At 41.7% G+C, this 13,063-nt stretch overlaps 1 protein-coding gene across 1 annotated transcript in view; it reads right to left on the reverse strand.

Moving 5' to 3' along the window:
• The window catches only part of vezt (vezatin, adherens junctions transmembrane protein), a 34,765-nt gene extending 23,433 nt beyond the window's left edge, over positions 1–11,332 (reverse strand). Inside the window, exons 1-2 of the mRNA XM_067426925.1 lie at positions 11,176–11,332; positions 6,375–6,512 (exon numbers count right to left, since the gene is read on the reverse strand). Of these exons, the coding sequence (XP_067283026.1) occupies positions 6,375–6,512; positions 11,176–11,211 (174 nt within the window). The 5' untranslated portion in view covers positions 11,212–11,332. The remainder of the gene's footprint in view (positions 1–6,374; positions 6,513–11,175) is intronic.
• Positions 11,333–13,063: the final 1,731 nt, after the last annotated feature.

Consider the following 13,063-nt stretch of genomic DNA (forward strand, 5'->3'; position numbering starts at 1 on the left):
GAAGCAAAACTTTTAATAAAGGTATCTATGTAAAGCGCAGTGAGCTGCACGGCCATAGCCCAGCGCGAGGAGCGCTCTGATTGGCCGGGCTGCGGCAACTGCAGGAACCTATGGTGAGGCGGCTGAGAGGAACGAACCAATGGGGGGCGTTCCAGAAGCCCGCCGAAAAAGGTGCTTATATTTGCATACAGGAGGCTATATAAGACCCTAATTCGCCATAGGTGTCAGATTTTATCTCCTTCAGCGATACCTTCGCTGGTCTCCGGAAGAAGCACCGCCGTTGAAAAGGCACCAGCGGAACCTGCAGCTGAGGACGACGGACTCCCTCTCCGCCTTCTCTGCCGTTCCAGCTACGCCATCCGGCGTTATATATCCTTTAAACTGTGTCTATGTTGAGTGTTATATGTGTTTGTGTTGCCGCTGCAACGCCACTTCTAGAGCTTACAGGCTTGTTCTACTCGAGGACTCTCTCGTTCCGCCGCGTCGTTAAGCGCCGCGGAAAGACGGAGCTCTTCTCACTCTCCCTCTGCTCTCGTCCCGTCGCGCTGAATAGCGCCGCGGAAAGAGAGAATGTTAGAGGACATGAGCACACTCAAGCCGAAGCTCTCTTCACTCTGCCGCCGCCGCGGCTCTTCTTCCGCCGCTGCCACAGAGTTGTTCCCACTCTTCTCTCATTCCGTCGCGCTACAGCCGCGGACAGAGAATACTAGAGTGAATAGGCGAACTCGAGCCGAAGCTCTCGTCACTATACCGTCGCGCTGAGGAGGCGCCGCGGACAGACGGAGTTTTTCCTCGGACAGAGTTTTACCTCACGCTTCCAATTCTCTCGTCCTGTCGCTCTATCGCCGCGGACAGAGAATACTAGAGTGAATAAACAAACTCGAGCCGAAGCTCTCGCCGTGCTAGAAGCGCCGCGGACAGAGTTTTACCTCACGCTTCCAATTCTCTCGTCCTGTCGCTCTATCGCCGCGGACAGAGAATACTAGAGTGAATAAACAAACTCGAGCCGAAGCTCTCGCCGTGCTAGAAGCGCCGCGGACAGAGTTTTACCTCACGCTTCCAATTCTCTCGTCCTGTCGCTCTATCGCCGCGGACAGAGAATAATAGAGTGAATAAACAAACTCGAGCCGAAGCTCTCGCCGTCCTAGAAGCGCCGCGGACAGAGTTTTACCTCACGCTTCCAATTCTCTCGTCCTGTCGCTCTATCGCCGCGGACAGAGAATAATAGAGTGAATAAACAAACTCGAGCCGAAGCTCTCGCCGTGCTAGAAGCGCCGCGGACAGAGTTTTACCTCACGCTTCCAATTCTCTCGTCCTGTCGCTCTATCGCCGCGGACAGAGAATACTAGAGTGAATAAACAAACTCGAGCCGAAGCTCTCGCCGTGCTAGAAGCGCCGCGGACAGAGTTTTACCTCACGCTTCCAATTCTCTCGTCCTGTCGCTCTATCGCCGCGGACAGAGAATACTAGAGTGAATAAACAAACTCGAGCCGAAGCTCTCGCCGTGCTAGAAGCGCCGCGGACAGAGTTTTACCTCACGCTTCCAATTCTCTCGTCCTGTCGCTCTATCGCCGCGGACAGAGAATAATAGAGTGAATAAACAAACTCGAGCCGAAGCTCTCGCCGTCCTAGAAGCGCCGCGGACAGAGTTTTACCTCACGCTTCCAATTCTCTCGTCCTGTCGCTCTATCGCCGCGGACAGAGAATAATAGAGTGAATAAACAAACTCGAGCCGAAGCTCTCGCCGTGCTAGAAGCGCCGCGGACAGAGTTTTACCTCACGCTTCCAATTCTCTCGTCCTGTCGCTCTATCGCCGCGGACAGAGAATAATAGAGTGAATAAACAAACTCGAGCCGAAGCTCTCGCCGTGCTAGAAGCGCCGCGGACAGAGTTTTACCTCACGCTTCCAATTCTCTCGTCCTGTCGCGCTATCGCCGCGGACAGAGAATACTAGAGTGAATAAACAAACTCGTGCCGAAGCTCTCGCCGTGCTAGAAGCGCCGCGGACAGAGTTTTACCTCACGCTTCCAATTCTCTCGTCCTGTCGCTCTATCGCCGCGGACAGAGAATACTAGAGTGAATAAACAAACTCGAGCCGAAGCTCTCGCCGTGCTAGAAGCGCCGCGGACAGAGTTTTACCTCACGCTTCCAATTCTCTCGTCCTGTCGCTCTATCGCCGCGGACAGAGAATACTAGAGTGAATAAACTAACTCGAGCCGAAGCTCTCGCCGTGCTCATTCTACCGCCGCCGTGCTGAAGCGCTGCGGACAGAGAATACTAGAGTAAGTTAGACGAGCGAGCTCGGGCTGTTGGGTATGTCAAGAACAATGTCGCTGCAGCGCGCGCTTACTGCCAAGGAAGTTGTAATGGCTGCCTTGTCATGATAGCGCGCGCCCCTTCCACAGCGCGTTGCTGACTAGAGCGCGGCTTACGTCATAGCACGCGCTCACTGTCAGAGCATAAGGGCGTCGGAAAATGGCTGCCAAGCTAAGCCCTTTTTTCACTCTATCACTTCCAGTCCCCTTTATTCAGGCGGCTGGAAAGGTTTTTACACTGTAGACAAAGTGTCCACTACACAGTGTGCACCCCTACATAAGCACTGTTAATTCAGCCTCACAAAATCACAAATAAATCCCGCCGCGGCCGGATTACACCATATAAAGTCAACTAGCCTTATTGCAGTCAACTAGCCTGTGGTCAAACACGCTTGTCTGCATGCGCGCTTTCAGTCTAGACTAGAGCATAACGGCATTGTGGAATGGCTCACATACCACCCGCACTTCCTTACATTCTCCCAGTTCCCTTAAGTTAGTGACTGGAGATGAAATATTGCAGTCAACTAGCCTGTGTTAAACACGCTCGTCTGCACACTAATGCTGTGTGCGTTTACCCCTGTGGATTTGCTCACTGGTTTGCACCGTGGGTATTCTACGTAGGTTGTGCGCCACTGCACATTGTTTACACTACACACAAAAGAGCTTTCTATGTAGGAAATGTGCCCACTTTACAGTCTGCACTCCTGCACCCAAGCACTTTTCACAAAGTTCACTCTCGCACACACAATATAAATGTGAGGCGTGCGCCCACTGCAAAGCCTGCACCGCCAAAACTAACACTATCCCCACAGTGTTAAAAGCAGTGTTACAGCACAAGCAACCCGGCTAACAGGCCCCTATTACTAAGCGGCCAGCCCCCGAATCTAATTCAACCCCTGGCTTTACGAGCCCAGGCCTGGCAGGCCATTCCTGGTATATAATATTGGGTGTTGAACATATAAAACGAGGTTCTCGCTACAGTTTTGCTCGCAGACCCCGCGATTCAAGCCGTGGTCGAGCCCTCTGTAAGAAGCAGTGTCAGTCACGTGCTTCTCGCTGAGGCATTGAGACTGTTAAAGGAGAGAGCGGCGAAAACAGTACACCCGACGCTAGCGAGTCAGGTTTTTACTGTCGCTAATTCCTCATGCCGAAAATGGGTGGCGGTCTCAGGCCCATTTTCCAGGCATCTGAACAAAGCACTTATGACACGCTCGTTTCAAGGTGCTGACGGTGAAACAAATCCTCGCGCACATTCGCCCCGGGGATTGGGTTTTCTCAATAGATCTGAAAAACGCATACTTCACGTTACGATAACCCCCCACCCCCACTACAGGCCATTCTTGAGATTCGCCTTCGAGGGGCAGGCTTATCAGTACAGTCATTGTCATAGACTCAAGACTTACGGCATAAGAACCACCACGTCTTGATAATGTACATAAAATCGCTAGGGCAGCCGAGATCAGACTCTGTTCACTGCATGGCTAAGCATCTCCTTTTATGGGCAGAGCACAATCTGAGCTCCCTAAGGGCGGCTTACGTGCCAGGTATTCTGAATCAGGGTCCGGACATGTTATCCAGAGGACCCATGTCCCCAGGGGGATGGTCCCTTTACCCGCAAACAATTCAGCTTGCACAGCACACGCTGCCCAATATTTTTTCTGCAAACGCAGGGATGCCCTGGCCCATGTTGGCCCAGACTCCCTCTATATGTTCCCTCCGATCGCGATCCAGCTGCAGCCTGTGCTTTTTAATAGCCCCACTTTGGAAGAACCGCACATGGTTCTCCATACTGTTTCAGCTGTCAGACACAGCCCCATGCCTATTCTGCCAATGAAAGGGAAGGTCTGGCATCCCAATCCCGAGCTGTGGGCCCTCCACGTATGGCCCATCAACGGTATCCGGGAACCTCTCTGACAAGTTATGAACACTATTTCGGAAGCTAGAGCCCCTGCTATCTGGCAGCTCTGCTTGAAGTGGTCAGTGGTTTTCTAACCAATGTGCTACGCGAAACATCGACGCACACTCATGCGAACTGGCGGAACCGCTCGCTTTCTCCAAGAGCTAATGGATGCGGGTCGTCCCCCCTCCATACTCGGGGTGTGTGTCTCCGCCATAGCAGCTAGCCACGCTCCTATCGCGGCACATTCACTAGGGAAAAGTGATCTTATTGTGTGTTTTCTTAAAGGGGCCAGGAGATTCAGCCCGCCTTGCCCCTACCTCGGTCCCTATTTGGGACCTCGCCATGGTTTTGGAGGCCGTGAAGGGTTCCCCCTCCTAACCACTTCAGAACACGAGCTTGAAGCACATATCACTCAAAACCGTTTTTCTGCTGGCTGTGGCCTCGGTTAACCGAGTGGGTGGCTTACCTGCACTCTCCGTGAGCCCTTCCTGTCTTGAGTTTGGGTCCAGCAACTTCAAGGTTGTGCTCAAACCGAGGCATGGTTTTATGCTGAAAGTGCTATCAACCCCTTCAGTATGCAGCTCTTTGCACTGCTTAACCCGCGTCTCAGAGAGAATAAGACGCAAACATATTCTGCTCAGTCAGAGCATTGAGATTGTATCTAGAGCGCTCCGCCCCCTTCAGGCAGTCGGATCAGCTCTTCATTGCTTCGGTGGCCGCACTAAAGTTTGTGCTGTCATGAAACAGTCTCTCACACTGGATAGTGGATGCAGTCCCACTAGCATATAGGTCCAGGACCTAACCTGTCCTACAGGCATTTAAGCCCACTCCTCTAGAGGCATGGCCTCATCTTGGGCTTGGTCGTGTGACATTTCTTTGGAAGATATCTGTGCGGCGGCAGGCTGGGCCTCTCCGTCCACTTTTATCAGATTCTACAAGTTGGAGGTTCCAGCTCTACAAGCAGGGCTTCTCTCCATCTAGGCTCTATCTTGACCCTGGCAAACAGATTGCCTTACATTTTGGCCTGTACACATTAGTCCTTAAGCACTATTCATTCATCATAAGATCCGACTATGTCCGATCAGCTGTTCAAACGAACCGACTCTTCCGGTTCTTCATTCCCCTTATAAGCCGCCTCTGTCGGTGTCTCGGGGGTTTATAACATGTGCTTTGGGTATACTGGGTCAGTCAGCACACACGGCGCTTTACATTGTGTTCCCATACGTAATACGAGGAACCTCTCTCGAAAGGGAACGTACTCGGTTACTTTCGTAACCTCGGTTCCCTGAGAGAGAGGAACGAGTATTACGTTCCGTGCCGTGTTTATGCTTCTCAGGTATCGCTTCAGTCGATCTTAAAACCTGACACCTATGGCGAATTAGGGTCTTATATAGCCTCCTGTATGCAAATATAAGCACCTTTTTCGGCGGGCTTCTGGAACGCCCCCCATTGGTTCGTTCCTCTCAGCCGCCTCACCATAGGTTCCTGCAGTTGCCGCAGCCCGGCCAATCAGAGCGCTCCTCGCGCTGGGCTATGGCCGTGCAGCTCACTGCGCTTTACATAGATACCTTTATTAAAAGTTTTGCTTCACATTCTCGAGAAAAGGAGTTTTTCCCATACGTAATACTCGTTCCTCTCTCTCAGGGAACCGAGGTTACGAAAGTAACCGAGTACGTTTTCTAACTATTTTAAGTCTTCAGAAGCTTAACTGTGAAAGAAGCAAACTGAAATCGCAATTAAATTAGTTTGCACTTTTTGTTCCCATCCACTTTCATTTGATGGAAAAGAGCAGGGTCACATTCTGCTAAACAACTTCTTTAGTGTTCCACAGAACAAAGTCAATACGAGATCGAACAACATGTCAGTGTATAAATAACAAAATAATAGTTATTTGTTGGATACAGAATATTTATTATTGGATCAGTCTGCTTCTAATTTCATCTTTTATTTTGTGTTTCAAAAGCTGTGTGGGTTACGAAACAGTATTCAGATTAGCATCTAATCCGTTTATCTTTGTTCAAGCAACACAGCTCAAGTTAAGGGAAAAATAAAGGTGAATTTGTCCAATTTATTATACCACCACACAGATGAGGCTCCTAAGAGATTGTAGTTTGCTACCGTACAGTTCGCATTTTGGAAAGGTAAGTGCTGACACTCACTCTGTGGGACGGGAGGATATCCTGAGGAAACTGTGCCTCCTCTCCACCAGCGCTTGGCTCCTCCTCCTGAGAAACGGGAGAACATGCCTCAAAATCTGTGTGTCCTAGATCCTGCAAGTACTGGAACAGCGGAGAGTTCTGGAAGGGTGAGAGAGACACAACTCTAAATGAGGATGTTCAAGATGACGAAAAGGAAGACTAGTCTTTACTTTGGTTTCTGAAAAACGTACAATTTTTCAACAAAATTTCAAACGAGTAAACATCCCTAAATATTTGAATGTACACATCCCAAATAATTGTTCACGTTTTAAAAACATTTAATCATGAAAAGCTCTTTTTGAATCATGAATATGAGGTTTTACTGACGTTATTCTTTTCTTTTCTTTTTTTAAAGGGACCGTGTACATTAATCAACCCACATTATCACAATGGCTAGTTTTCATTGGTAGGTCTATTTGACTGTCTTAACTAAGCTTGGCATGTCATAAAAATTTACAATAATATAACTTTTTAATAATATTTATTATATACCTAGACAGTTCAAATGGTCTACACAGGGGTCTTCTCAATGATATGATTTTCTGTTATGGCTTTCTTGTCACATGTTGACAGAACAGCTTTCTGAATGGTGGCTGTAAATTAAAGGCACAATATGTAATATTCACAGCTAGAGGTCGCTTGGCCAAAACAAAGGCCTTTTGATGACTCCTTGATTTTGCGGAATCATGAATTGTAGTCTTCACCTTTACAGCTGGTGGAAAATAATCAGATGGGATTCGGGCAGAAATCGTATTTATTGATGAGTTAATATATTAAATTATTAATATAATAATTTCTTAACGTTACTGTAGTATGAAGCAGGGTGGGGCTGAAAGCTGTTGGAGCGGAGCGAGGACATTGGAGCGATTGCTAATGAGAGACAAGAGTGACACATGGTTTGGGAGCATGGGAGCTTTTATTATGCCACAGGAGAACACTTCCGCTTCTCCCACTCATGCGTATGAGGGATAACGCAGCGCTGTTTTATCATATTAGATACATTTGAGTGAGCTGAAAGTTATGTTATAATGCTTCACTATATGTGATAGCTCGGAGGCTAATATATAAGACACTTGTTGCACACTGCAGTAAGCTAGATTGATATTAGGCATGGTAAAACATGGTACTCACGGTAAATCAAGAATATGACATTTAAAAAAATAAGACTGTGTTTAGCTATATAACAATGATTACTTTTTTTCTGTTGTTTAATGCAGAAAATGTCTTAAAATAGACATTCTTGGAAACGTGGGATAACGCAATTACAGAAGTCAGCCAAATATATAACATTGGTTTTTGGATATTTTAATAAAAAATTCATATTGTGCCTTTAACGGACTGGCTTTCCCAACAAAATATTTTTCTAGTATTTACAACCTTTAATAAATAAAAAAAATAAATAAAAAAAAAAATGGTAAAACGTGTTCAACTCTACATATTTTTATGAAATAATAATTTTGAATAAATAAAGAATACAGATAATAAAGAATAAATCTTCTGTGCAATCTCATGACAGTTACACCACATACGTATACATTATTTCTTACATGTTGTTATCACACAAACTTTGATTTGACAACAGTTTTCATAATATTTTAACCTAAAATATTAGGTTTTTAAAAAGAAGAACTTCCACATTTTTCCATTATGAGAACAGGACAGTTATATAACCTGACATTTTGACAAAATTTATATCATCCTCAAATATGAAATCAAAATGGACAATTCTTATTTTTATGGAATATTGCATAATTTATTCTATTTTATCCATGCAGATTTTTTTTAAATGCCTTCATAATCTTTAATCAAAATAACTCTTTAAAAAAAATCTCTTCTCTGATGTTTACTGGCGAGAGGGTGGGGGCAACCTGTCCCTCTCACAACATCACAGCAATAACAAACAACAACCATCCAATCATGGTTCCAGACGAAAATCAAGTCCCGTCCTACATTTTTGTTTCTTGTTGGAGAAGCAGTTTCACTCAGATATACGTCACAATAGGGAAGAAAAGATTATCGCAACTTCCATTTCATGCTGACTACGATAGATTTACTGCTCTGTAATAAAATGTCAAGATTAAATTTCACTTTTTTTTTGTCACGTCATGGACCCGCATACAAATTAACATTTCAGCTCGCATGTGTCATCCAGAGCAGCAGCATAATTTTTATGAGGGAAAAAAAACATACACGGAAGGAACAATTTCATGAACAGTGAATATAATACAGAGAGGAAGGGAGGAGAGAAAGAGAAAGAAAGAGGAGTCATGATTCAGATATCTCTCTCAGGATGTTAAGGGTTGTGCTCTCTCAGATGAGAAACACCAGAAACAACATCCTTTCCTGCCTTTTCCCTCGCTTACCTCTCGCAAATCCCTCGCTCTAGTCTTAGATCTTCTCAAACGCAACATCGTTCAACGAAGGTTGTGGATCCGAGACTCTCACAGGTCCCAATTCCCAACCAGAGATCCGGAATCACTGGCTCATTTCCACTGCTTAGCATTGCCACTGGATTTGAGTTGCTAAAGAGGTTTAAAATTCTCATATTCTTATTATGGTCAAATCCTGCCACCCCTCACGAACTTTGGATCTTTTTGCTCTAAAGCTCATTTGCAGTGAGACGAATCGGTTGGCGGGTGTTTATTGATGTGAGAGAGCAGCTAAACTGGCCTGAGGCGAAAGACCTGATTTTAGGTCACCAAATGAGAGCAAACGGAATCAGACTGTTTTTGTTTTGAAGTCTGGATAGTATGTGACGATGTACAACAGATACAATGCTTTAAAAGCATAACCCAAATCTGACCAGCACAACATGCAAAAAAGTGCCTAGAGGATTTCCACTATACTTCTGACCAATAAACTTCCACAGCTTTTCCCAAGATGTTCACGTTTGTTTGTTTTTAATACAAGCAGAAATTACTTTAAATTACTTTTTAGAAAAGTATATTCACTATATTAAAATTCTTATTAAGATTGTGTTTCTAATATATTTTCTGCCCTAGAAAGTACCCCCCCACCCCCACGAAACGATGCTCAAAATGAAACGTTCTTCTTTTCAAACAAAACTACATTTTAAAAAATATATATTTTGAGGTGTTTACGTTTTTAAAATATTTACTCTGTCAAGTCTTATTTTGTAGATAAAATGTGTTTCTCCCTCCCTCTTTGTTTAAAAAAAAAAACATGTTCATATTGTTTGTATCAAAATTAAACTTTCTTTCTACTTTGACATATTAACAGTTAAACAAAACATACTTTAATGTAAAGATGATATAATTTTCAGCAGGTTTGAAAAAATGACAGCAAAATTTTAGTAAAAAAAAGTTCAAGTATTGGGGGAAAAATTATGTTAGTCATAATTTGATATTAAACAAATAATACTATATGAAAATAAGTGTCTAACAATTAATATAAATCTCTCATGCTGTAAGTATATTATTAAATGTTTTTATTTGTATGTCACATTACATTTATGGTACACACACAAAAATAGTGAAAGAACTGACAAAGTTAGTGACCCCTTATATTTTCTCAAACATATATGTAGATTTACATACACAGACACACATATAAACATACATACACTATATATATATATATATATATATATATATATATATATATATATATATATATATATATATATATATATATATATATATATATATAAGCATAATAATGAATAAATATAGTGTGATCACTTTATTTCAGCATTTTAACTTATTTGCAATTATATGCATTATATCTATATATCAATATTGGCTAAAGTAACCTATATTGGTCTAAAATATGCTCTTCATTGAAATCTTTCAAATATTTTTGAATGGGTAAAACAGATCTGTAAGAACTAGAGAAAAAAAATAGTTACAGTCTTTCCATAACTCCATAATTTTTCCTTATGACTGATTTGCTCTGCTGTTATTTATTATAACCATTGCCACAGATGAAATGAACAGAGATCTAATCCTAGATCAATGCATATTACAGCATGGCTTGTTTCCCTGGTGATGTTGATCTGACATCCGACTCTTGACTCTTATAGGCGGATGAGGGCAGCACATGCTTTGATGCACAATGTTTTAATTCAATTTAAAGGGAATAAAATAAAACAGACCAGAGAGACAGGCAAACAGAAAGTATACATTTAACGTTACACTCTTTCTGTCTCAAAACCTAGTAAGGTAACTGCCTAAACCGCGTTTTTCGGGGATCTAATCTCAAAGCACCTACCTAGACAGCATTATTAAACACCACAGTACCAAAACCTACTGAGCTACCAGCATAAGACAGCATTTGGGGGGATTTTAGTTACAAAAACTAGTGGGCTTCCTTCATAGACAGCATTTCTGGACAATATCTAAAGCATTATAGAACTGCCAATCTAGATAATAATTTTGGGCGTCATAAGGTATCCAAATACAGTGACCTGCCTACCTAGACAACATTGCAACCTAGTGCTTGACGCGCCTATGATGCTGCCCAGAAATGCTATCTAAAGTAGTCAGCTCACTATGTTTTAGTCTCTGATCCTGCTCATACAAGATTTACGTCTCCTAGCATGTTGTGTTGTGTGAAAAAAACGAGGCAGACATACTTTACAATGCGGTTTACATTTAATTAAACCCAAAGTGCTTAATAAGCAGCCCCAAGTCATTGTAGAGGTGCCTAGGGAGGAGTGTTATACGTGCTAAGTGCAGGCTGCTAACTGCACATCTATCACAGATATTTGAGCAGCTGTTGTATGTCTGGACCAGAGACTTACCTCGAACACAACTTCTTCATCAAAATCCTCAGTCATAGCTCTCCGCCATATATGTTCATCAGTTGCGCATGCTGGGATGGTAGTCGATATGAATTACAGGAGAGAACTGTGTAGCTTCTGCTGAATGCGCAGAGACACGCCATGACTTGAACTACAATTCCCATGATTCATATCTCTTCTTCTCCTTCTATTTGAAGGCGGTTCGCAGAATATGTAGGTCTACATACCGACAACTACTGGGCTGTTGCTCATGCTTTACTTCATTGTTAAAAGAATAGTTCGCCCAAACATGAAAATGCTGTCATCATTATTACGCACCCTCAAGTTGTTCCAAAACTGTATGATTTTTTTTTTTTTTTTTACTGCACACACACACTCACACACACACACACACACACACACACACACACACACACACACACACACACACACACACACATTATATATATATATATATATATATATATATATATATATATATATATATATATATATATATATATATATATATATATGTTAAGAATAGGTGGGCCTTATGAAAAGTGGAAGTGAAAGGCTAACGTCAACTATCTGGTTTCCCACATTCTTCAAAATAACTTATATAGTGTTCAACAGAAACAAGTGTGAGTAAATGATGACCAAATCTTTATTTCTGGGTGAACTATCCTTTTAAGTACATGATTTTACAACATTAAATGTTACTTTCAGTATGAGGGAAATATTATTATACAAAATGGTTCAAACTACCCCGAAAGCCCTTATTTAAATGTATATAAAATGTATATACATTATATATTATATTAATTGTATATAAATGTATATAATTTTATAGATTAAAAAAATGCAATGCAACGACCATTGATGATCATTAATTTATTTAATTTTCTTTGTTTACTTAAATTGTATTGTATCTACACTATTTATGTTGGTTTTGTTTTAATTAGTAAAATACTGGAATGTGCATTGCTGTACATTAGCATTACAACATTAAATATACATAATTATTTTCAAGTAATTTTTTTTTAAAATAACCTTTTGTTCAGTTAGGAGTAGTCATGATTGCAATCAATATTATATTAATTAGAATTATATATATATATATATATATATATATATATATATATATATATATATATATATATATATATATATATATATATATATAATTTATTATATATTATTATTATTATTATTATTATTATTATTATTATTATAAATATTATAAGGTAGCTTACCAATGAAGTAGCCTTCTGTGAATGCTGTTTGATGGCTGCATAACCTATTAATTTCCTAATTCCCAGTGAGGAATAATAATTAATTTCTGTATGTTTGAACTTCAGCATGCAATATGTCCTACTACATCTACTTTTTATTCCTGCCACAAACTGCATTAAGACGATCTACTTTCTATTCATAACTCTCAAGAAGTGGTTGTTCGATTCGCAAAAGAATTGTTCTTTGGAATCGTATCCTTTGAGAATCTGTAAAACTGAATCGCACTATGCCTTGAAATCGGTTAATTTTAAACACTGTAAATTTTAAAAACTGAGCTGCTGTTAATAAAGCTGCTCACGTTGCTAAAACAGTTACCATATTCGGTTGTTGTGGTTGTGAAATGCGCATTCTCTTGTTTGTAGTAAGGATCACTTTTAGGCTGAAATTATAATGTGGCCATTATACAAGTCCAAACAAAATATTTTCTTATATCGTAGAAAGTTACCATTATTTAGGTGGCATAATCATACACATCCACTGTAATGAAATGAATTACTGAATCGCTTTGTTGAAAACATTCATTCGGTTCAATGAACCGACTCCCTAAACGAATCGGACGTGACAACAGTGAGATCGCCTCTAGCGGCGGATCATGGAAGTTTTTATTGAACTC

The sequence above is a fragment of the Pseudorasbora parva genome, chromosome 20 (assembly GCF_024679245.1).
Source record: "Pseudorasbora parva isolate DD20220531a chromosome 20, ASM2467924v1, whole genome shotgun sequence".
In the NCBI taxonomy this organism is placed as follows: domain Eukaryota; kingdom Metazoa; phylum Chordata; class Actinopteri; order Cypriniformes; family Gobionidae; genus Pseudorasbora; species Pseudorasbora parva.